The 25163-nt window shown below is 47.5% G+C and overlaps 2 protein-coding genes across 2 annotated transcripts in view; both read left to right on the forward strand.

Annotated features, from left to right (window-relative positions):
• Positions 1 to 9232, forward strand: part of bop1 (BOP1 ribosomal biogenesis factor) — a gene marked incomplete at its 5' end in the record, with an annotated part of 21192 nt that extends 11960 nt beyond the window's left edge. The window contains 8 exons of the mRNA XM_083645867.1: positions 357 to 518; positions 1670 to 1750; positions 1972 to 2041; positions 2757 to 2889; positions 4599 to 5080; positions 6795 to 6879; positions 7087 to 7194; positions 8778 to 9232. Coding sequence (XP_083501993.1) covers positions 357 to 518; positions 1670 to 1750; positions 1972 to 2041; positions 2757 to 2889; positions 4599 to 5080; positions 6795 to 6879; positions 7087 to 7194; positions 8778 to 8931 — 1275 coding nt within the window. The 3' untranslated portion in view covers positions 8932 to 9232. The remainder of the gene's footprint in view (positions 1 to 356; positions 519 to 1669; positions 1751 to 1971; positions 2042 to 2756; positions 2890 to 4598; positions 5081 to 6794; positions 6880 to 7086; positions 7195 to 8777) is intronic.
• Positions 9233 to 12374: 3142 nt separating this feature from the next.
• Positions 12375 to 21318, forward strand: LOC310785207 (protein N-terminal glutamine amidohydrolase-like). The gene is made up of 6 exons (XM_083646202.1): positions 12375 to 12528; positions 12735 to 12834; positions 13106 to 13156; positions 13478 to 13626; positions 14216 to 14340; positions 20978 to 21318. Exons 1-6 carry the CDS (start codon positions 12464 to 12466, stop codon positions 21094 to 21096), a joined length of 609 nt encoding a protein of 202 aa, XP_083502328.1. The 5' UTR covers positions 12375 to 12463; the 3' UTR covers positions 21097 to 21318.
• Positions 21319 to 25163: the final 3845 nt, after the last annotated feature.

Consider the following 25163-nt stretch of genomic DNA (forward strand, 5'->3'; position numbering starts at 1 on the left):
GATAGTAAATTAGTTAAAATCACCTTAAATATCGCTGTAGAAAATCCAATTGGCGATCACGCCCTTTAATCGCCAATATACGATTTGATGGCAAGTCGGCTCATCCCTGGCCAGTCCTTTTTTTCCCTTTTTTTTTTTTACAAAAACTAAAAGAAGTCTGCAGTCCAGTAATAACATTCCAATCTAGCCAGCCAACAAAAAGCACAACATACACACACAAGAGAGAGAGAGAGAGAAAAGACAAACACACAACACCCTAGGTCTAGGATAACTACATAATGCTAGTAGTAAATAACAGGGCCATCTATCATCAATCATTCTGTTTGTTTTCTGCCTGCCTGCCTGTCTGTCTGCAGCGAGCGGTGTGGGAGCAGCAGGACCCTGAGGACAGGAAGGTTCCGTTTGTTCCACGGAGGTTCTCCAGCCTGCGTATGGTTCCTGCCTTCCCTCGCTTCATCCACGAACGCTTTGAACGCTGCCTCGACCTCTACCTGTGTCCACGGCAACGCAAGATGAGGGTATACACAGTACACACACACATCACTACACACTCACCACTACACAATTACTATCTGATCATTAATTAGGTTTAAATTGTTTTGGTGAAAAATCTATGCTGTTCATCTAGTTCGGCGATCCTCAAAATGTGGACTATGGTCTGGATCCGCACCGAACCACCACTGTCAACGGGAACACTGAGCAAATTCTAGTTTTGACTCTGAGCAAAAAAAAAATCCCCCAATATTTTATTTTCCAATTTTCAGGATACCAAAAAAAACACAAACAAACAAACTCAGACACAGGAAAATCATTTACAAAGGAAGAACGGAGGGGTGGAAAGACTGGCATCTGTGAAATCTGTGGAATCCGTATCACGTTCGGTCAGTAATGAGCCGGCCGGTTACGTTTCGCCAGCAGTTAGATATCGAACAATTTTCGAGAGACCAAGGTAAATGAATCTACAATGGCATGTTCAATGGTGGCCAGTAAGAGAAAAGTCGACAATGTGCCTAATTGACCAAGAAACAGTCGCTCTTGTGAAGAGTGGCCATTTGAAACGCCACCATGACACAAAACAGCCATTTTGAAGCAACCTATCCTCAAAAGTCAGAGCTAAGAAGCACAGAAATCAATGAGATGGAGATGAAATGGTCATATCAAGCCACAAGCCACCTTGTTTCCCCTCATTGATCCAGGTGATCTGAAAATAGGTGAGGAAACTCTGCCTCATTTCAAAGAGGTGGCTCACCTGCGTTTACTTGCGTTTACCGGCGTCCACTAACCCCTGGGAACAAGGTCGATGTTTTATGTTTTGAAGTTATTATGATAAGTCAACTGTCTGAAAAGAAGATATCATAAAGTACAATTGATGGCGATCGTGTTGACATTTTCACTTGGGCTTTTCAACTTGTATGAAAGCTTGAATGGACATTTGAAAATATACATTGTGGACCTTTACAATTTGTCTTTGTCTTTGCCTCCTCCTTCCTGCTCTCTGTCTATACATGTCTCCCTCCCCTCTCTCCCTCTCCCCCCTCTGTCTCTCTCTCTCCCCCACCTCTGTCTCCCTCTCCCTCTCTCTCTCCCCCCCCCCCCCCCCTCTGTCTCTCTCTCTCTCTCCCCCCCCCCCCCTCTGTCTCTCTCTCTCTCTCTCTCCCTCTCTCTCTAGGTCAATGTGAATCCAGAGGATTTGATTCCAAAACTTCCAAAACCCAAAGACCTGCAACCATTTCCTACCACACAGTCCCTGGTAAACACACACACACACACACACACACACACACACACACACACACAGTGTTGGGGCAGCTGGATCAGTGGAAACCTCCACCCTGCCCCCCGATTTCAAACAAATTTGTTGTTAATGAATTTAGTTACAGACTCGTTCACACTTACAGTATGTCTTACTGTGTGTGTGTGTGTGTGTGTGTGTGTGTGTGTGTGTGTGTGTGTGTGTGTGTGTGTGTATAGGTGTATCGGGGTCACAGCGGTCTGATTCGTTCCATCAGTGTTTCTCCTACAGGACAGTGGCTGGCTTCAGGTAACGAGCTGCTGGAGCGCCTCCACACTTCAAGTCTTGTTTGGGCTAGCAAGCTAGCGCTAGCTAACTGGAGCTAACCATGCTAGCAGCTAGCTAACTGGAGCTAACCATGCTAGCAGATAGCTAACTGGAGCTAACCATGCTAGCAGATAGCTAACTGGAGCTAACCATGCTAGCAGATAGCTAACTGGAGCTAACCATGCTAGCAGATAGCTAACTATGCTAAGTAAAGTCTATGTCTTGTAAAGTTTTTACGGTTGTCCCTGACTAAGAATTAACACACACACACATATATCAAAGGGCACGAAACTGTCGGGCGCCCACTGCCCAGGGCTCTCTCTCTCTCTCTCTCTCTCTCTCTCTCTCTCTCTCTCTGTTAGGCTACATTATACTCACTTTCAAGTATATACTAAACCACAATACATTTCCATAAAAATAAAAGTCAAACATTAAAATGTGCAAGATCTATTCATTGAGAACATTGATTATTAGTTGCTATGCCAACTGTTCATCTTCTTCAGTGGTTTCACTTCCGGTTCTTATGGAGGTTCTACTCTGTTACTGAGCTTCTGTTACTGAAGTGATACATGAAGTGTGTGTGGTCTCAGACTAGGTGTTAACGTTTGTGTGTGTGTGTGTGTGTGTGTGTGTGTGTGTGTGTGTGTGTGTGTGTGCGCGCGCGTGTGTGTGCATGTGCGTGTGTGTGTGTGTGTAGGCAGTGACGACGGCTCCATCAGGCTCTGGGAGGTTTGTTCGTCTCGCTGTCTGAAGATCATCCAGGTGGGCGGAGCTGTGAGGAGCGTGGCCTGGAACCCCAACCCTGCTGTCTGTCTGCTGGCTGTCGCCCTGTAAGGATCTGTCTGTCTGTCTGCCTGTCTGTCTCTCTAGCTGTCTCTCCCTTCAGGGGCCTGTCGCCCTGTAAGGACCTGTCTGTCTGTCTGCCTGTCTGCCTGTCTGTCTGTCTGTCTCTCTAGCTGTCTCTCCCTTCAGGGGCCGCAGCCTCCGAAGGACGTGCTCTACAAAGGCTTGTCCTTCGTGGACCATGAAGGCCGCAACCGAGCATTGTTAAATTAATGAGACTGTCTGGTCTATCTCCTGTCCTGTAATACCACTTCTACCTCAAGAGGTGATAGTGAGTCACTGTAGCGTCGAGTCTGTCCTCAATCCAAGATGAGAGGGAGAAGAAGTTCATAATTAATTAACAGCTTTTATGTCCCAATTATATGCTCAACGTTAAATAGGGATACACATATGGACAGAGCCTTCTGTCCGTACTCTGCCTTCATTTTGTGCATAATTCTGCACGTTTTCTGAAAGCTTACGGCTACGGATGAAACGGAGCAGTACCACACACATGCTCACACATTTGCCTCTTTGCTGCCCACTAGTGGATGTATTAGGGCTGGGCGATATAGCTAAAAAAGTATATCGATATAAAATATTTTATATTAGTCGATAGCGATAATTATTGATCATTTCTAATCACCAGTTTTTATTAATAAAAAAAACATGAGAAGAAAAATTTGCATTTAACCACTTTATTTTGAACCACCTTATTTCCAAGGCACACTGGTAATAATTGTAATGCTAACACTCACACACATACACGTTCTGAGTGCAAGTAATTTACAGACAACGTGGCGTTTTATTTTGATGACATAGCGTTGCCAGCCTTAAACGTTTGGTAATGTGTATTTCAGGGTTGTTTAACGTTGACGTTAAGGTGATTCAGTGAATGAGCTGCCCCGCATTCCGCAAAGTAACATTTCAGACGTCCGCATTTGTGGTAATATGTCAACGGTAATATGGAACACATGTTAACACATTGTCAGTTTACGTTAGCATGAATTTAAACTCACATTGAATTCTTTGTTACGTTTACAGACAACGGTGTTCTGCTTTCGGCGTCCCTTTTATTGACAATTTCTTCCACGTCTTCCCCACTATTTTCTCTTCCTCCTGTGTTGTTGTTGTTTCACGTGTGCCGGGTGTGACACCAAACCTGCTGTCGGCGTCACTAGCACTGCCCATTGTCAAGGGATATGATTGGCTGTTTATGAGCTGGGGCGGGTGCACGCTCGGGGTTTGTCTGACCTGTCTGTTAAATGATTGGCTGTTTCCGTGTCACTTGTAGCAAGCTCCATTAACAACCGACATTTTTTCATGCAGCTGTGCTATCGAACGTTCCGTGGAACTATTTTGTTGTATTGATGAGGTCTCTGTCGCCGATATATATTGCTATCGTTTTATCGTATTTTTTACTTTTTGGGCCATTAGCCTGCTGTAAAATCCCCGCTATCGCTGCCGGCTGGTGCGAAATGCATTCTGGGATAGGTTGGGCTGTGAGGGATCCGATCCGTTTCATCCTCCAAAGTCAGTAAAAGAAGGCCGTATTGAAGGAGGCTTGGAAATCTTGGTCTTGGTCGCCTCAGTGACGCATTCAGCCTTCAAATTCAGCCTTCGGAGCCTGCAGCCTCTGTATTGAGACACAGCTCTCTGTCTGTCCCTCCGTAAGTCATCCTGTGTCTCTCTTTTGACCTGTCCGTTTGTCCTCCAGAGAATCCCAGGTGTTGATCCTGTCCCCCGCTCTGGCAGACAGACAGGTCGTTTCCTCCTCAGAGCTCCTCCTCTCCTCAGGCCAGCAGGAGGCGGAGCCTGTCCAGGCGGGGGGGTCAGCCGTCAGCTGGAGCGAGGCTGAGGGGGAGGAGCTTACCCAGGGGATCCGCCTCCGAATACAGCATCCTAAGGCGGTGCAGCAGGTGGTGTGGCACGCTAAAGGAGACTACCTGGCCTCCGTCATGCCCGATCACTCCAGCCACCTGCAGGTCTTCATCCACCAGCTGAGCAAGAGGCGGAGCCAGAACCCCTTCAGGCGGAACAAGGGCCTGGTGCAGTGCGTATCCTTCCACCCCCTCAGGCCCTACTTCTTCGTAGCCACGCAGCGCACGGTCAGGATCTACAACCTGGTCAAGCAGGAGATGACCAAGAAACTCCAGGCCAACTCCAAGTGGATCTCCAGCATGGACATCCATCCAGGAGGTACTACATCTGATAGATCATTGATACAACTGATAGATCATGATAGTTGAATTGAATGACTAGATGCAACAGCCCCCCCCCCCCGCATTGTTTATTATTATGATAATTTAATTTAGCGTTTAACCGACTAGTATTTATCGTGCCGACTAGTGAGGGAGTGCGCGTTTCAACGTTTAACGGACTAGCCGTCGGCATCCCTACACAGTAGTCCGTGTGTCCACAGCAACCCATGCATGGACGTGACGTTAAATATACTTTACAATGTACTCTCAACATGTAAACACTCTTACTGATAGGTAACTGACTAAAACCCCTTTTAGACTGGCCAAAAATCCCACTAATATCCACAAACTAGTGGGATTTTCTTCAGTCTAAAACTTTCCAAGCAGGGTCGTTTAGCCGATAGAGCGACCCTGCAAGTGAGGTGTTTTTTCACGCGTCGGCTCTGCTCCGGCTGGTCATATAAATCTTGGCGGTGGTCCAACCCGTGATTTTCCGACCCTGCTTCTCGTCCTCCTGAGTTGCCGCCCCTTTTCCAGCGTGAGTCAGTGAGATTCAGTGATTCCCACAGCCTGAAACTCAACTTTCTTAACGGTTAATTATTTTACATTGACGGAATATGCAGAGAAAAAAAGCATCTCTCATGCACCCCACAGCTCAGACGCAGACAGCATCAAGTCAGTCAGAATGTAAGCAGGTCGTCCACTTTAGCTCTCTCAAAAATAAAACGCTCGTTGTAACATTAAACATTTTGAGTCATGCTTTACAGCCATTTTATGTAATCTTAACATCACAACGAATATTTTGATACAATATTTTCTGCTTCGTTTGTTGAAACATTTTATTTTTATTTTGATGACATAGCCTAGCGTTGCCGCCAGCCTTCTCAAACAGAAATGAAAGTTTGGTAACGTGTATCTCAGGGTTGTGTAACGTTAACGTTACGTTATTCAGTGAATGAGCTGCCCGGCAAAGTAACGTTATGCTGGGCAGACGTCTGTATTTGTGAAATTGGTGTGTAACGTTAACAAGACTACGGGCTCATTGTAACGGTAACGTTATTAATGGGTAACACATGTTAACACGTTTAAATTTACAATTTATGTTAACATTAATATGAATTGAAACTCGCTCACCTTGAATTATTTTACAGACAACAGTTCTGCTTTCTGTCAGACTTGAAAAATCTAAAATGCTGAGCTGGCAGGTGCCTTTTTATTCACCGTTTCCTCCACATCCTCCCCCTCTGCACTCAAACTTTCACGTGTGTCGTGCCGTGAAACCAAACCCAACCCATTGGCTGTTCGCCTCACTAGCACTGCCCATTGTCAAGGGACATGATTGGCTGTTTATGAGCTGGGGAGGGTGCACGCTCGGGGTTTCTCTGTTAAATGATTGGCTGCTTGTGTGTCACTCGTAGCACGCTCCATTATCAAGGGACATGATAGGCTGTTTATGAGCCAGGGAGGAGAAGCACTCTTGGTTACTTTCATGCAGCCGTGAGTGAAACTATCAAACTACTTTTTTTATTTTATGGATGACGTGTCTATCGCCAATATATTGCTATATTGCTATCGTTTTATTGCCCAGCCCTAGTGGCAGCACCCTGCGTGGTAGCGTGCGTGTGGCTGTCAGTGTGAAGGTATCTACCTACCCATTGTCAAAAGCACTATATAAATGCAGGTCATTTACCATTTCCTGTCTGTCTGTCCAGGTGATCATGTAATCTGTGGGAGTTACGACTGCAGGCTGAGTTGGTTCGACCTTGACCTTTCAACTAAACCCTACAAGATGCTACGGTACATACCTGTCCATCATCCACACAGCTGTCCATTATCCAGTATTGGTTTGATGCTGTTGACAGATTGTTAGGTTAGGTGATTGATTAGTAGGTGAATTGCTACCTCAGGTTATTTCTTGATTTGGTTTAGATTAGGTGATTGATCGTAGTGTGTGTTGGGGATGTTGAATAGCTTTTCTTGATTACATCCTGTTGTTGGTTGCAGGCACCATAAGAAGGCAGTGAGGGGCGTGGCCTATCACCGCCAATACCCGCTGTTTGCCTCGGCGTCTGACGATGGATCCGTCATTGTCTGTCATGGGACAGTCTACAAGTAAGAGACGCACACAGACACAACACACACATACACACACACACACACATACATACACACACACACACACACACACACACACACCAGGGTTGTAACTTGTCACGGGTTGTTGAAAGTTTGTGAATTTGAGAAAAAAATCATGGCCTTTAAAGTGTTTCAAAATGGACATAAATAGACATGGATCATTGAAAGTGCTTGAATGTATATATACAGTGTGTATATATGTATATGTATGTATATATATATATAGTTCTATAGATGGTTTTCACAGAATTGTGTTGCTAGGGAACAGTTTGGAAACCTAGCTTATGTCCTGACAGGAAGTAAGCTGGGGACAATTTAGAATGTTTATTTTGTCGAGTTGAAACCGAAAAGAAAGTGACGGTGGCTTTTCCGTCACTTCCGCTTTCCTTTTCCGCGTCCGTTCCGGCTATTCACTAATAACGTTAACGCATAAACACTGCATAGAAGACGTCAACTCGTCTCACAACAACAGTGGAAAATGACTGGAAAGTCGCGGTGCAAGTTGCTATTTAGACTGTAAACAGTGGAGCACGGACGCGGAAAAGGAAGTGACAGTGGCAGGAGAGGCGCTGTACAGGAAGCTGGGAAAAATGGTAGGGCTGTCCCCAGAGTCTATTTTTTTTAAATAAAAAAAGACTGGGTTCCCAGATTGTGACAGTAGTAACAGTAGCAGCTGTAATAAGAACAGGACTAATAATAGTAATAGTAGTGGTGGGCAGTGTTGGGAAAGTTACTTTCAAAATGTAATATACTACATATTACTAGTTACTTTCATTTGAAAGTAATAAGTTACTTTACAATATTACTGTATGTGTAGAGTAACTTGTTACTTATTACACTACTTTTGCATTACTTTTACCAAAACAACAGCAGCAGCAGAATGACATCGCTGCCCCGGAACCATCCCAAAAAATTATTTCAACCGCATTCAAGTCGCAGTGTAAACAATACAAAATTCTAAATGTCATTATTTTCCTTTGTTATTGTCATCTATAGTGGTTATTTGCATAAAAACACATAGTTTGATTAGGAAATTATTGTATCTTTTTTAAATATGTGCTTTGATTTAATAAAATGTAACTCAAGTTGTAACTTGAGTTACTACAAAGTAACTGGTATAATATTACTGAAATCCTATAAGTAATAAGTTATATTACTGAGTTACTGCTAAAAGTAATATATTACATGTAATATGTTACTTTTGTAATGAGTTACCCCCAACACTGGTGGTGGGTCTCTTCCCACTGGAGTCAGGCTGGATTCTGCATCCGCGTCCATAAAGCTCCTGCAGGAAATCATCTGTACGTCATTGGTGCACACGCCACCTGCCTACAGAAAGTCAAGGGTCACGTGCGTGCGTTGAAGTCAAATGATGCAGGTAGCGTAGCAGTAATGAACCTTGATCCGTGTCTCAAACTCTACCGTGTTGGGTCCTTGAATTTGAGGGATTTGGACCTTGAAGTCCTTGAATTTGAGTTTAGAAGGTGTGGGAACGCTGATTGCAACGGTCTCTCTCTCTCTCTCTCTCTCTCTCTCTCTCTCTCTCTCTCTCTCTGCAGTGACCTGCTGCAGAACCCGCTGATCGTGCCGGTGAAAGTTCTGAAGGGGCATGTTGTGACCCAGGACCTGGGCGTTCTGGACGTGACCTTTCACCCCACACAGCCCTGGGTCTTCTCCTCTGGAGCTGATGCCACCATCCGCCTCTTCACCTAGCAATCTGCCTAGCAACCATCTGCCTCTTCACGTAGCAACCTGCCTGGCAACCATCCCAGGCCCAATCCAAACGCCCACCCTGCTCGTGGACGCCAGTCATACCGCGACGTGTTCAACATCATCACGTCACGTCTGCGAGGCACAGAGACTGCTGATAGACGGGCGTAAAGACTACAATAACAATAATAACATATTTTGCTTTCCTCTATGGCCTGTACTTCTACATATCTCTGTGTCCTGATGTGGTTGAATATTATTTCTGACCTACATTATTCAAGTAACGTTTTAATAAAGTAATTGTTTTACACATTCATAATAAGTTCATTTTCTTTTCCTTTTCGTTGGCAAGTGGAAAAACTACAACGTAACGCCCATACTGCAATGAATTTTGGGCAATGTAGCCTAGTACAGTAAGTCAGTGAAGTCTGCACTCTGAAAGTCTGGACCTAAATATTATGGACAAAGCCATCCACTATTTTTTTGGACTCACGTTTTGCAGCAAAGTGTTGTGTGTCGCCATCTTGTGGTCACGTGAGATGGGGGTTTCCGAAGAGCCGCAGCTCCGCCTCCTATAGAGAGCCGCAGTAACGAGTCCGGAAATCATCGATGCTAACAGCCCTGGTTCTTCAGTTTTCGCCTATGGGAGTTTTGAATGGGTTTTTGGCGCGATGCTTCTAATAATCTCTCTGGGCAACGCTGGCTTAATCAAACGCGAACCAGTGTTTAGTAACATCATCTTCACACATGAAGACCACTTTTATGAGTTTTGAAGCTTTTACATGCCGTTAAACGGGCGGCTAGCTAGCAAACGGCTAAATGAGACTACACTGCTGAGTCGATGGGGATATATACGTCAAAAACGTCACCACTCAAAGGACGAACACGGAAATTCTCTTTCCCTCACCTGGTTCAGCCCCGTTCAGCCCGGGGTAATCAGTGCACACATCCAACAACAGTCCAGGTTGACTGCTGACGTGACGTGAAGCCTATGCGACAGTGTGTAGTTCTGGATTAGCTTAGCTCGAGCATTTTACTTCTAGGGCTCGCATTTACGCTACAAAACTCATGAAAGTGGTCCTCATGTGTGAAGATTATCCCGCTGAACCTTGGTTCGCGTTTGATTAAACTTGCGTTGCCCACAGACATTATTTGAAGCATCACGCCAAAAACCCATTCAAAAATCCCATAGACAGAAACAGTGAAGAACCAGGAAGTTCGGGACTTCCGCATTCAGCCTACAAAAATACGTCATCCCTGCGGCTCTCTATGGACCCATTTCACGGGGGCCATTTTGTGCCGAAAGGGCAGGGTAAACCCAGGTGCAAGCAAAACACTAATGAGGGTTTCCAAATTCCAATCATTGGAAGTTTGAAGCACTCGTTAGTGTTTTGGATTGTGAGCACAGTGTCTTTCTGTCTGGTGTGTCTTTTTCATTCAACAGTTTTCTGAAAGCAGCGGTCAGTCTCTCCACTCACTCATTTACATGTAATGTCCAGGTGGTTGGTCCAGCTCCAGAGGGAGAACAGTGGAACCAGTTTTCAGACTGGAGAATACTGATCATCTGATCATCATAGTAATGGTGGCTTAGTGGTTTGCGCTAAAGCTAAAGCTAAATGTAAAGCTGCTCTGGCCAGATGGGGCTACATGACTGGCCCAACCACCTGTGAATGTGGAGAAGCAGACCACACTATGGAGCACTGCCTTGTCTGCCGTCTGCTGCCCAACCCTTGCAGAGTTTAATAAACACGCAAAGAACTGTGTAAAGAAATGGGAAACTCATATAACACCATGCTTCAAAGAAACGAAAAGAAGTGGTTTGCGCTGCTGCCTCACAGCAAGAAAGGTCCCGGGTTCGAACCCCGGTCCATCCCAGGTCCTTGCTGTGTGGAGTTTGCATCTTCTCCCCATGTTGGTGTGGGTTTCCTCCGTGTGCTCCGATGTCTTCCCACCATCAAAGACATGTATGTTCACACAGGACGCCGAACGTAAGTAGAGCTGAAGCTTGAGGCAGGCTGAACTGACGCTTAACTGTTCACACAAGAAGCCTTCTCTTTTCCTCTCAGCGCCTCCTCTGCGTGCCTTGAACCCGCCCACATCTCCCATTGACTTCATGCATGGCAGCTTCACGCAGTGAGGCACTGGCAATTCTAACTGGAGTTCTGAGAGACAGCAGTTGAAATTAGCCATCTGGCTAACACTGGCACATTTACAATCATCGTTAATGTGCATTGTCCCTCAAGTAAATTATATAAGTTGAGTTGTTTGAGTTATTGATATAATTAATCCAAATTTAGAAACTCCGGTAAACTCCTGTAAAACAAAGACTGGATTTGTGGATTTTAACATTTAATAGACTGTCGTTTCATTGCTCGGATGGGGTTATGGAAATTAATAAAAAAAAATACTTCCGCTCACAAGCTTCAAAATAAAATGCTATTTTAGTAAAATGTTGGTTTGATGTGAGACTGGAATCAGAATCACCTTTATTGCCACAATATGCAAGATTACATACAATGAATGTGTGTCAGTATGCAGCATACCATGTCAATATTCAGAGAAAGAAATAGGAAAAATTTCTGAAAGACAATCACAATGTTGCAAGTCCAATAGCCTATATAGGCCTACACAAGTAGGAGGAGTGTTTCACTAGGCATTAAATATGAATTCACAGTCCCTAGTTAAATAGGCATTCAATTAAATATGAATTACAGTCTGCGGTGCGCAAGAGTAATCTAATGGTGTAAAGTTCTGGTAGGAGAAGCAGCTATAATACTAATGACTGAAGTCCAGCTGCTGTAGCTGTAAAGTGATGTTTGGTTTGATGGAGAGGCTCATGTCGGTGGGGGGGGATTCAGCTGAGTTCAGGAGGGGGTACGAGACCGCTTCAGTGTCCTGGCAAGGGATGGCAGGTTGCATCCCATCACCTTCTCAGCACAGCAGATGAATAGCCTACCCTCAGAAGTGAAATGTGGAATGGGTTTAGGAGGAATCAGACTTGCTGCTGTCTGTTAAGGTTCCTGCAGGAGCGTCTGCATCACACTGGTGATTCTCTAGGATGGTGAGTGACTGATGTTTAAATTGGTGTCAATTTGGTGTTGGTGAGCTCAGTGTAAAAAAAAATAACATTCAGGGTAAAAAAAAACAACCTTTAGCAAAAATCACCCTGCAGCAGTTTCGCTCCATATTCAGTGTGATGACAAATGTCTGGTTTTATTTTGAAGGCAAAGGCTCATTTCCGGTGACAGTCACACTAAAACGGCTCTGACTTAACTAATCGCTTGACGCGTGCTAGAATGGATCGACCGGAGGGACATGAGAAACGGCTCTGGCTCAGGACATGGGTTTAGGTCTATCGCGTTAGGCCCCTCCCCGTACCCTCCAACCGATCCATTCTAGCACCACGTGTTTACTTCCGCCGGACCACAGTTAGTGGAACACCGCGAAGCAGGCGCTCCGTCAACAGCTTTAACAGAGAGAATATGATGATGTTTCTGTGATGAGTTCAATCTTTCTTGGATGAGTTATATATGTGATGAACACCGAGCACAGTGGAGTCACTCCGCCCCGACGAGGGTGTGTCTACACCAGCTGCTACTGGTAAGACTCCAGTGTGTACATTACCGTTAGTGACCAGTAGACCACTTAACCCAACCAATTAACGTAGTTACACTGACCATAAAGATCTAACCAGAAACTATAGCCTACAGTATATTATTATTATTATCATTATCATTATCATAATTCTTGTTCTTATTATTATCATGGCTCTACTCTGGTATCTCTGTTATGGTCTTGTTCTGCAGTGAGGAAAATGTATGGAAACTGTGTGAGTTCATTCAGACCGAGAGAACTGCGCCGCTGGACGATGTGTTCGTGGTTTTTATCTCCAATGAGAACAGAACGGTGAGAACATCTAGCCAGCTTCCATGTTCTACAGAATATCTCACATGTTAATAACAGGGTCTGCAAATATATCTACCAGTAGCAGTACCAGCTTCTAGAATATCTCTACCAGGTTCTACAGAATATCTACCAGCTTCTAGAATATCTCTACCAGGTTCTACAGAATATCTACCAGCTTCTAGAATATCTACCAGCTTCTAGAATATCTACCAGCTTCTTGAATATCTACCAGATCTGAACAGACCTGACAGATCTGGTTCTTCACCAACAGGTTCCTCTCTGGAAGCAGAAGGCAGGTCATGGACAGCAGCCGGTGATCTGGGTCAGTACACAAGGGCGCGCGCACACACACACACACACACACACACACACACACACACACACACACACACACACACACACACACACACACACACACAGCTGATTATAGATGTATAGCTTGATGAGCTTCAGGCTGTTCATTCGGTTTTAAAAGATTTTGGAAGATTTATAATGAACCTGATGTAATATTGTTGTTTCACTGTATGAATATAAATAATGAAATCTGATTATAATATTGTCTTGTGGTTTATGAGTGTTCCTAATAGATCAGATGGTATGTTCAGTCTCTGGATAACAGCTTGTTCTGGCGTGCGTTCTGCAGGATTACCACGTGGTTCTGCTTCAGGTCCGGTCTGGTCGGGACAGTCTGCTTTATGATCTGGACTCTGTGCTGCCCTTCCCCTGCCCACTGCAGCTGTACTCCGCCCAGGCGTTCCGCTCCGACCGCCACATCAAACCCGCCTTCCACAGGTAGTGTAGCTATACTGTCATTCTGTTATACTGTCAGTTATTAAAGTCACTGACATCTGCTCACATCACATGTTCTTCACTTCACCTGATGCTGCCAGCTGGTTTGTTTTCACATAACCATCTGGGAACGAGTCGCTCGGGAATCCGTTTCAAAGGACAGTCACTTTCAAAATATATCTGGCAGATGATTGGATGAACTATCTGTCTATCACGGGCTCACTCACGCCAAAGCCCGCCCGTAGGCTAGCTGCCTCATGGAACGCTGATTGGTGCGAACCACTGGTGGTTCAGATTCAAACCAATAGATTGGAGCGTTGCGAGATGAATTTGTCGTGTGATTGTGTGTTCGTGATCTCATGATCTCGCGCGAATCCAGCTGCCTCGCAAGTTGAGTGTAAACTGATTGTGTCGTGGAAACTGGTTCTTGTGTCTTCTGATGTCTTATGATGATATGTTTCATATGTATCACGTCACGTGTTGCTTTTTGCTCATATTTATTTCCTGCGTAGCCTCCTGGACTGTACTTGTGTACTTGTGCAACCAGAGTGACAATAAACAATTTGAATCTTCTGCTGTGTTTGTCCAACAGGAAGTTGCGCGTCATCCCTGCTGACAGCTTCCTGCAAAATTTTGCCTCGGACCGATCGCACATGAAGGACGCTGAGGGGGCCTGGCGCATGCCCCCCCCACCCTACCCCCCCATACACACTGCAGGTAACCTCCCCCCCTACCCCCCCATACACACTGCAGGTAAAACCCCCACCCACCCCCCATACACACTGCAGGTAACCTCCCCCACTACCCCCCCATACACACTGCAGGTAACCCCCCCCCCCCTTACCCCCCATACACACTGCAGGTAAACCCCCCACCCTACCCCCCCATACACACTGCAGGTAACCCCCCCCCCCCTACCCCCCATACACACTGCAGTTAACCCCCCCCCCCCTACCCCCCATACACACTGCAGGTAAACCCCCCCCCCTACCCCCCATACACACTGGAGGTAAACCCCCCCTACGCCCCATACACACTGCAGGTAAACCCCACCTACCCCCCATACACACTGCAGGTAACCCCCCCCCCCACCCCCCATACACACTGGAGGTAAACCCCACCTACGGAAGTTTATGTGCTTGCCTTGTGTGAAGTTGCCGGATCTTAGGTAAGGGCTCACGGGCAGTGATCGATTAGAACCACAGAGATGTCTTTCAAGCTTTAATGAATATCAGGCAGAAGCAGTATACGTCGTATACAGTATACATGTGTATACAGAAACATAGGACCAAGAATACATATCATAACAGAACAACACCTTTTTATACCCCCCCCACATTCGATGTATGACATCGTTGGTGATGTCACAACGTCCGGGGAGGTATGACATCATTGGTGACCTCATAAAGTCACGTCTGCCATCACAGTCAGCCTAGACCGTCTGACATCACTGATGACCTCACAGGTGAACTCTGACATCATCATCGATGATGTCACGGCGGTGTCATCATCATTACGTCGTTGGCGCCTTGCTTCGTGGGCGTCAATTGCCCCAACAACAGGCCTGATGGTGGGCCATTACGGACCGTTTTCTACAGCCGCCCTCAGATTCCTGTGGGGAATCTGTATTCTTCCAGAAATGGCCCTCCAGTCCCACCAGGTGTAGGCAGGGCTCGGTTGATTAGTCTGGCAGTGAGGGGGGCTGTGGTCCGCTTGGCCACCGGCCGGGTGTAGGTACGGGTCTACACTTTGTTGTCCAGTCCAGGGGAAAGTTTGGTGACTGTCCCCGGCGGCCAACGTGTGTGCAGGAGCTGGGGGTCTACCCAGCAACTGCTGTAGTGAGGGGCCTCTGGTGGCTTGAGTTTCCAGTTGAGGAAACTCAGCGGCGTAAGGTCAGCGAGGAAGCAGTTTGTCTGCCCTCGTTGGAGGGAAGCCTCGGCCTCACTATAGTCCTCGGCCCTTAGTGCCTCGTTGGCCGCCCCGTGGAGCGCCGGTGTGGGATCCTCGATGAGGGCACCGAAGGTCGTACACTCCTCCGGCATGGGGGGAGCCGACCTGAGGCCACAGTAACTTGGCTTCCTCAACTCCTCGCTCTGATCCAAGGTTGTGTGGAGTTGGGGTGTCTCTGGCCAGCGATCTGGGCTGAACCCAATGGCTGGTGGTGAGTGCGGGAAGGGGCCTTCCCCGCGTAATGTCGACCACAACAGCTACCTGCCGTTGCGGTAGCTCATCCTCCCACTCTTTCCAGGCCTGCAGCAGTGTCTCGGGTAGGAGTGGGTCATCCCAGTCCCGTCTCCTTTTCCATAGGTGCTGTATGAGCAGGACAAGATGGATCCTCCCGAACTGATGGAGGGGCAGATTCCGCGGGCGGAATTTCTGCTGCAGGGCGGTGATGGGATAAGTTTGCTCGCCTAGACCAAGGTTCGGTTCCGTAAAGGCTCTCGGTGCGATAGGTCTGCTCTGGGCAACTTGCCGGCGAGACGATGAGGGAGACGGCCGCCCTGTGAAGCATCTGGGGCTCCTGCCTCACCGTCCGCAAAGGCATGTCCTCTGGCTGGCCGGTAAGGGCCAGCTGCTGTGCTGCTGGGTGTAGGAGCACGGTCCACTCTGAGCCGGCGTCCATTATGGCGTATGTGTCCAGCCTCTGGCCCCCAGAGGGAGCCGGGTGGCCTCTTCTTTCTGGGGGAACAGGCTTGGGGCCCGTTCTTGGCTTCCTCTGCTCGGACTTCTTGGCATCCCTAGAGGCCTTGGCTGGAGTTGTCTCCATGAGCTCGTGCAGGGCCAGGAGGTGAATTCTGGTAATAGGTAATCGTGATGGCTGGTCCCGCCCTCTGGGGGGGTCCCAGCTGTCGTGTCCGGCTATCTTGTGGGAATGATTGACGCCGGCCGGCTGACTGTGCCCCGTGCTGTTGGTCCCAACGTTCGCCATGCCTACCTGAGTGTGGTGTATCCCAGTGGCGGGCTCGGCCGCCCCGTTGCACTCTATTGCATGCTCAGGGTAGGCGACCTTTGTCGGCGGACGTGTCCTGGGTGCGGGTGTTGGTGGCATTGGCAATGGCCATTGCCCTTGTCTGGGCAGTGGAACAGGGGGTTCCATAGTTTGGGTCGTTGGCTCTGGAGCTGCCGTGCTGACCTGACCCTGGTCGTGGGAGGTGCGAGGCACTGGTGAAATGTTGAGCCGGGGTGCGGGCACCGGTGAAGTGGGTGGCGCCCTCCGGGGCTCCTGCTCAGGTTGGCTCAGCAGGTGTCGGCTTCTATCCAGGCGGCGGATTATCTGCTCTCTAGCTTGGAGGGCCTTGGCCTGGAGCTGCTGGGCTGCTTCTTGGGCCCGCAGAGCCTCTGCTTGGGCCTGTTCTTGGGCCCGCTGAGCCTCTGCTTGGACCCATTCTCGGGCCCGCTGACCATATCGGGACCTTTGTTCCTGCTCGGCCTTCAACCTAGCATAGCCCTGCGCCATTACGGCTTCCATCCTTAGGATCTCTTCATGAGATGTCGCTTGTGGCTTCCTCCTAGCGTGGCCAAAGGCCACTAGGGCTCTGGCCTTGATCCATAGGAGCTCCATACGGTTCTCTGCAGCTTCCTCTGCCTCAAACTCAGCCCTTGTGTGGGCTACCTGAGCAGGGAGTCGGTTTTCCTGGTGGCTGCGGGTGAGCTCCTCCCCCGGTCGGAACGTCTGGGAGTGTAGGGGGACCGGCCCCTGACTACTCATGGATGTTTCGGACCGCTGGGGAAGGAATTGCTCCTCTGGTGGGTGGGGTGCCGGACCCAGAGCGAGCTCACCTGACTCCTGTTCCATCTCGGAGCGTCGTAAGTCCTCGGATCCGGCTCGAAGGACCAGTTTGTAAGGAAGTTTATGTGCTTGCCTTGTGTGAAGTTGCCGGATCTTAGGTAAGGGCTCACGGGCAGTGATCGGTTAGAACCACAGAGATGTCTTTCAAGCTTTAATGAATATCAGGCAGAAGCAGTATACGTCGTATACAGTATACGTGTGTATACAGCAGTGGTGTATAAAGTACTCGAAAACCATACTTAAGTAAAAGTAAAGATATCTTCCCAGAAAAAGACTTTGGCAAAAGTCAAAGTCACTCATTAGAATATTACTTGAGTGAAAGTCTTAAAGTACTTGATATTTTCTGTACTTAAGTATCAAAAGTAATTTTCTGATATTAAATGTACTTAAGTATTGAAAGTAAAAAGTACAAGTAAATGCTGCAAAAAAAATCAAGCAAAAGACATGCCTGGGCTTGAGTGGAAGTCTATTTCTTCTTCTTGACTTTTATAGCCGCTGGCAAACAACGTTGTGTTGCATTACAGCCACCAAATGGAATGGCGTGTGGATCGTGATTAACGTAACTTGCAAACTAGGAGCACTGATTTGCCAAACCTGATTGCTTGCAGGCTACGCAATTTCTTCTGATTTTACTTTGTAACTAAGATGCTTGGGGGAAATGTAGTGGAGTAAAAGTATCCATTTTATTTGAGAAATGTAGTGGAGTAAAAGTGAAAGTTGACAGAAATATAAATACTCAAGTAAAGTACAGATACTCAGAAAAAATACTTAAGTACAGTACTTAAGTATTTATACTTAGTTACATTACACCACTGGTATACAGAAAGGGAAACATAGGACCAACAATACATATCATAACAGAACAACACCTTGTTATATACCCCCCCACATTTGGTGTATGACATCGTTGGTGATGTCACAATGTCCGGGGAGGTATGACATCATCGGTGACCTCATAAAGTCACGTCTGCCATCACAGTCAGCCTAGACCGTCTGACATCGCTGATGACCTCACAGGTGAACTCTGACATCATCATCGATGATGTCACGGCGGTGTCATCATCATTACATCGTTGGAGCCTTGGTTCGTGGGCGTCAATTTCCCCAAGAACAGGCCTGATGGTGGGCCATTATGGACCGTTTTCTACACCCCCCATACACACTGGAGGTAAACCCCCCACCTACCCCCCATACACACTGGAGGTAAACCCCCCTACCCCCCCATACACACTGCAGGTAACCCCCCCCCCCCTACACTCTGCAGGTAAACCCCACCTACCCCCCCATACACACTGCAGGTAACCCCCCCCCCCCTACCCCCATACACACTGAAGATGTGCTGATGTACGGTCGTTTGAGAGTGAAAGCGCACTCAGTACTGCACATAATAGCGTTTCATTGCGACTTTTCACGGGCTGTTCTCACTATTACCTTATATCCTGATCACTTGGCTGATCACTTCTGATAGTATAATAGCATCAGCCCCAGTGCGAGGTCCGCACGGTGACTCGCAAAGACTCGCGGAGCTCCACCCCCACGGAGCTTGCTCGAGTATAATGAGCCCTTTACCCCCCCCATACACACTGCAGGTAAACCCCCCACCTTACCCCCCCCATACACACTGCAGGTAAACCCCCCACCTTACCCCCCCCATACACACTGCAGGTAAACCCCCCACCTTACCCGCCCCATACACAGTGCAGGTAAACCCCCCACCTTACCCCCCCATACACACTGCAGGTAAACCCCCCACCCTACCCCCCCATACACACTGCAGGTAAACCCCCCACCTTACCCCCCCATACACACTGCAGGTAAACCCCCCACCTTACCCGCCCCATACACACTGCAGGTAAACCCCCCACCTTACCCCCCCATACACACTGCAGGTAAACCCCCCACCCTACCCCCCCCATACACACTGCAGGTAAACCCCCCACCTTACCCGCCCCATACACACTGCAGGTAAACCCCCCACCCTACCCCCCCATACACACTGCAGGTAAACCCCCTACCTTACCCGCCCCATACACACTGCAGGTAAACCCCCCACCTTACCCCCCCATACACACTGCAGGTAAACCCCCCACCTTACCCGCCCCATACACACTGCAGGTAAACCCCCCACCTTACCCCCCCATACACACTGCAGGTAAACCCCCCACCTTACCCCCCCATACACACTGCAGGTAAACCCCCCACCTTACCCCCCCCATACACACTGCAGGTAAACCCCCCACCTTACCCCCCCATACACACTGCAGGTAACCCCCCCACCTTACCCCCCCATACACACTGCAGGTAAACCCCCCACCTTACCCCCCCATACATACTGTAGGTAAACCCCCCACCCTACCCCCCATACACACTGCAGGTAACCCCCACCCCCCCATACACACTGCAGGTAAACCCCCCACCTTACCCCCCCATACATACTGCAGGTAACACCCCCCCACCCCCATACACACTACACGTTAACCCTGTGACCTCATCATTAGCATGCTAATGGCCCAATTCCGCTCCGCTCGACTCGATAAATGGTCTCATCCCACCGGTATAAACCGGCCCAGGCCGGTTTGATTTGAGGCTGAGTCGTGCTACTTTTGGTCCCTGCCTCGTCGGGGTTCTATTCTGCGAACCCGGGTTCATACGGTGACGTGAAAACATTGTAGACGACTGATTGGTCAGGCAGAATCGTGTTTACTCTCTATCCTACTGACTGTCAATGCAGCGCTGCATACCAGTTTAGTGGGGGGCTTACCTTCTCTTCTGTTATGCTTTTCCATCAGTCTTTTGTGTTGCTGCCTTCGCCTCTGGTGAAATAAAATCGGCGCGGTGGTTTCAATTGTCCAAAAGTCCGCTGCTCTGAAGCGCTTGTGTAGTTCAGTGCTGTGTCGGCTCCGCTAGGCCGCAGGCGCTTGGTGAAGCCGCCGTCTTGCGTGGTGAGAGGCCGCGGGGGTAGAGGCTTCACTCTAGCGCAACCCCCGTCCCTCGCGCCCGTCCCTCGCGCAGCGCTTGTGAGTTTTGACTAACAACAAAGTGATATCCATTCTCCTGGTCGATTGTCACATTTGCCCATGTACACTGTAACACCCGCCCAACATGCTGTGATGCTATGAGCTGGCTGCTCAGGCCAGGATCAAGGACTGTGGTCATGCCAGCACTGCTCTCTCTCTCTCTCTCTCTCTCTCTCACACACACACACACACACACACACACACACACTGTAGGTCATTTAGAGGCACCAGTATTTCATAAACAGTTTAAAAGTTCTGTGTATGGATTTAATTGTAACGTTATATGTTATAGCCTACTTCGGAACATGGGTGGAGGGCAGATATGCGGTCGCTATGACGACCAGGTGTGGGCGGGGGCAGATGAACGGCGGTCGAAGCAGAACGTCCATCGGGTTGAAGCAAGTAGAGCCGAGTGGTGACGGGCTGTGCAGGGCTGTAAAATGTGGTGGAATTGAGCCATAACTGTGTGACCTCATAATTAGCATGCTAGTGTTAACTGTCTGACCTCATCATTATGTTAATGAGCTGTGATGTGTTTCCTCCTCAGAGTGCCAGATGAACCTGGATGAGTTCATCAGCATGCAACCTGCAGTCGGCTGGGGGAGTGTGTTCAGCCTGGACACCTTCCTGCTGCACCACAGTCTCAAGCAGTCTGATCCAGTCTGATCCAGTCTGATCCAGTCTGATCCAGTCTGATCCAGCCTGATCCAGCCTGATCCAGCCTGATCCAGTCTCAACCAGCCTGATCCAGTCTGAACCAGTCTGATCGAGTCCTGCTGCACCACACAGGAATTCAGGCTACTTGTACTTCATCATCATCATGGTTACTTGAAACGGTTTTGTTGACTAAATGTCAGACTCCAGCAGAATGTGGCACTTCTGTGTAAAATGTAGTTAATAACTGAAATGTAGTTAATAAATGAAATGTAGTTAATAAATGAAATGTAGTTAATAAATGAATGGGAATCTGAATCTGCTGCCTGCTGCTATATCCAGTCTGCTGATCACCCAACGCATAACGCCAAAAACGTTTTTTTCTCCCTTTTTTACGTCTGTGATGTTAAGTTATCCTTTATTTATTATCCCCATGGGGAAATTCATCCTCTGCATTTGACCCATCCTCTCTATTAGGAACCTTCCTACTAGGAGCAGTGGGCAGCCGCAGTGCAGCGCCCGGGGACCAAGTCCAGTTATTTTGCCAGTGCCTTGGTCAGGGGCACTGACAGGAATATTAACCCTAACATACATGTCTTTTATGGTGGAAGGAAACCCACACGTACACGAGGAGAACATGCAAACTCCACTACACATGAATCCAGTGAGTTTGGTCCAACGCATTAAACTTTGTATTTTTAAGCAATTTCTGCTTAAAAATACATGTGGGTGGTGTGAACGGCCTCGCCTGTTAACAAGGACGCCTAAATGAAACTTGTGGGTTCAGCGTAGGTTGAGCGTTGCTTCTGTGTATGTGAACGGGGGCTTAGGGTTAGTAGCCTACTCCTGTCAGTGAGGCACTGGCAATTCTAACTGGAGTTCTGAGAGACAGCAGTTGAAATTAGCCATCTGGCTAACACTGGCACATTTACAATAATCGTTAATGTGCATTGTCCCTCAAGTAAATTATATAAGTTGAGTTGTTTGAGTTATTGATATTAATCCAAATTTAGAAACTCCGGTAACTCCTGTAAAACAAAGACTGGATTTGTGGATTTTAACATTTAATAGACTGTCGTTTCATTGCTGGGATGGGGTTATGGAAATGATTAAAAAAAAAAAAAAAACGCTCACAAGCTTCAAAATAAAATGCCATTTTAGTAAAATGTTGGTTTGATGTGAGACTGGAATCAGAATCACCTTTATTGCCACAATATGCAAGATTACATACAATGAATGTGTGTCAGTATGCAGCATACCATGTCAATATTCAGAGAAAGAAATAGGAAAAATATCTGAAAGACAATCACAATGTTGCAAGTCCAATAGACTATATAGGCCTACACGAGTAGGAGGAGTGTTTCACTACGCATTAAATATGAATTCACAGTCCCTAGTTAAATAGGCATTCAATTAAATATGAATTACAGTCTAAGTGGCGCAGCTCAGCTGGCAACACGGACTCAGTGCTGCTGCTGTTACCGAACCCTTTTATGTTGTTTTAACTGTTTTATCGTCTCCTAATTCGGTGCGCATGGACTGTGAGTGTGTTTTTAAATGTGTTTATACCGGTCTATACTAAACTCGTGGCCCTCTTGCCCTTGGTAGAAGCGACTGGGAGCGTAAACTGGCTTGGGACGCCAACAGATGCTAACCGGCTAGCCTAGCAGCTAGCCACTAGCTTATTGAATAGGGTGACCAGACGTCCCCGATTTTCGGGGACAGTCCCCGATTTCGGTGCTCTGTCCCCGGCTGGAGCTGTCCCCAAAAATGTCCCAGATTTTGGCCACAAAGTCAAATAATAATACTGGCAAGAAACTCGATAACACAGCATTTGCGGCACCACAAAAGCCTGTCATTGTGAGGTAAAGTAAAGGTAAAGTCCCACTGATTGTCACACAATGTGTGAAATTTGTTCTCCGCATTTGACCCATCCCCTGGGGGAGCGGTGAGCAGCAGCGTGCGCCGCACTCGGGAATCACATGGTGATTTAACCCCCCAATTCCAACCCTTTGATGCTGAGTGCCAAGCAGGGAGGCAAATGGGTCCCATTGTTATAGTCTTTGGTATGACTCGGCCGGGGATCGAACTCACGACCTCCCAGTCTCAGGGCGGACACTCAGACCACAAGGCCACTGAGCTGGTTGTGCACGTTGTGCAAAGTGCTGCCTGTGTGTGACAGAGTAGGCTAGATCACAGAGTAGATGTTCTCCCTCTGCCCGTGCCGTGGTTTTCCCAGGACCCAGCCGCCCGCAACTGAAGCGGCCCCAGAGGTGGTGAACGAGAGGCGGCGTCTGCTTGCTGCTTTTGCTACCGTCCTTGTTTACCGGACCCCATTCAGCGGGTTATCCATCCCAGTTGTTTTGAATAGTTAAAAGTACAGTAAAACTATCTGTAAGTAAGTGCAGTAACTAACTCAAAACGTTTTTGCAGAGAAGTCAGTAACGTTTTTATGTACACCAAACTCCATTGAAAAAAATGGCAATTTTTAACATGATTGGCGATGGATCATTGTTATCTAGTCATTAGCCTACTGTTCCCTAAATTGGCCTTCAGCCATCAAAACTTTGATAACCCCTGGTTTAAATTAACACAATAGGTCATATTTATCTCTAGATTACTGTCAGGATCGGAGCTAGACATGTGGATCTATTCGCGGGTAGTTGAGGGCCACGGGAAACTTGGTAGGTCTTGAGAAGCTGGGGTGTTGTGGAACTTGATGGCTGGGGCTGCACAGCTCGAGGTTTGGGAACGGTCGCAGAGATTGCAGAAGTTGCTGGTTGCAGAAGTTGCAGGTTGCAGACGTTGCAGAGATTGGTATGATCCTTGATGTGAATTTATGAATCACTCGCGAGAGCCTGCAGGAACAGGCCCTTATAGATGTGAATATGACATCACCTGTGTTATGACATCACCGGCGAAAGGCATGAAAGACGCCTATGAATCATGACATCATCAGTGATCGATGACATCATAGTAGGAATGACGACATCAAAGTAGGAACGATGACGTCATCCTAACAATTACAATTTTAATCATTAAAATTGCCTTTTAGTATTAACATGATTTTTTTAATTATTTTGTCAGCATTTAATATTAAATTAGCAGTTAATATGGTCATGTGGCCATTGAATACTTGAAACTGGTGAGCGACACCCTAAACTCAAGGAAAGTGTTTACTGAGGTAATAAATCACTACTGTAACGTTTTTGTTTTGTGGAAATAAATTATCCACCAGTTGGTGAGGTCAAAGAGAGAAGTTGTCCCTCTCCATGTTCCTGCCACTCTACACAATACACCAGTAGCCTATTTCCCATGAATTACCTAGGCTGTCTAATTTGTGGTAAAATGTGCCAGATAACTAGTAACCATTGTAAACTGCTTCTTTTTCAATTGTTTCAAAATCACAAAGTTCTTCATAGATCTAGCCTCTTACTTTTGCTCTCAAAGTGCACCAGATTTATGCATTTTACTGTAAAATGTACACCATTTTCTACAAGCCGGGGGGGCACACAAGGCACGGGGGGGCACACAAGCCCTGGGCCCCCCTAGCGGACCAGAAAATGGCCCCGATTTTCATTTGAGAAATCTGGTCACCTTATTATTGAAGCCGACTTCTTTCTTCTCCACTCCAAGGAACTACGAGTGAATTTTGTTTTTGCTATGATGACTCTTCTATACCTGCTACTACTCCTCCTGATGATGAGCGAACTTTGTACAGGCCTACTCACTCCCTCCACAGACGACGGACTACGCCGTGTCTACGCTAAGGAGTTCCTGCTCACTCTTCAGCACAGAGGGAACACGCTGCCGCCGGAGGGCCTGCTTTCGGAGGTGATTCGAAAGCCGTCTGTAAACGAGCCTCTACGGCGAAAAAGAGGTAGGCGCGGTGGCATCCGACAGCGTCTACGACGGAGGGCAAATAAGCCCCCACTTCCCTCCATTATTTTGAGTAATGTGAGATCTCTGAACAGTAAATTGGATGAGCTACGGTTAAACACACGTCATTGCCATGAATACAGAGAAGCGTGTATCATGGTCTTCACAGAGTCGTGGCTCCGTAAAGACATTCCTGACTC

This window comes from Poromitra crassiceps (assembly GCF_964638095.1).
Source record: "Poromitra crassiceps genome assembly, chromosome: 11".
NCBI classification, from domain to species: domain Eukaryota; kingdom Metazoa; phylum Chordata; class Actinopteri; order Beryciformes; family Melamphaidae; genus Poromitra; species Poromitra crassiceps.

Bases quoted from the DNA above. Each gene is read 5' to 3' on its own strand.
- LOC310785207 (XM_083646202.1), top strand. From the start codon at position 12,464: ATGAACACCGAGCACAGTGGAGTCACTCCGCCCCGACGAGGGTGTGTC. The intron at 12,529-12,734 runs GTAAGACTCCAG...CTTGTTCTGCAG, and splicing joins GTCTACACCAGCTGCTACTG to TGAGGAAAATGTATGGAAAC. The intron at 14,341-20,977 runs GTAACCTCCCCC...TTTCCTCCTCAG, and splicing joins CCCCCCCATACACACTGCAG to AGTGCCAGATGAACCTGGAT.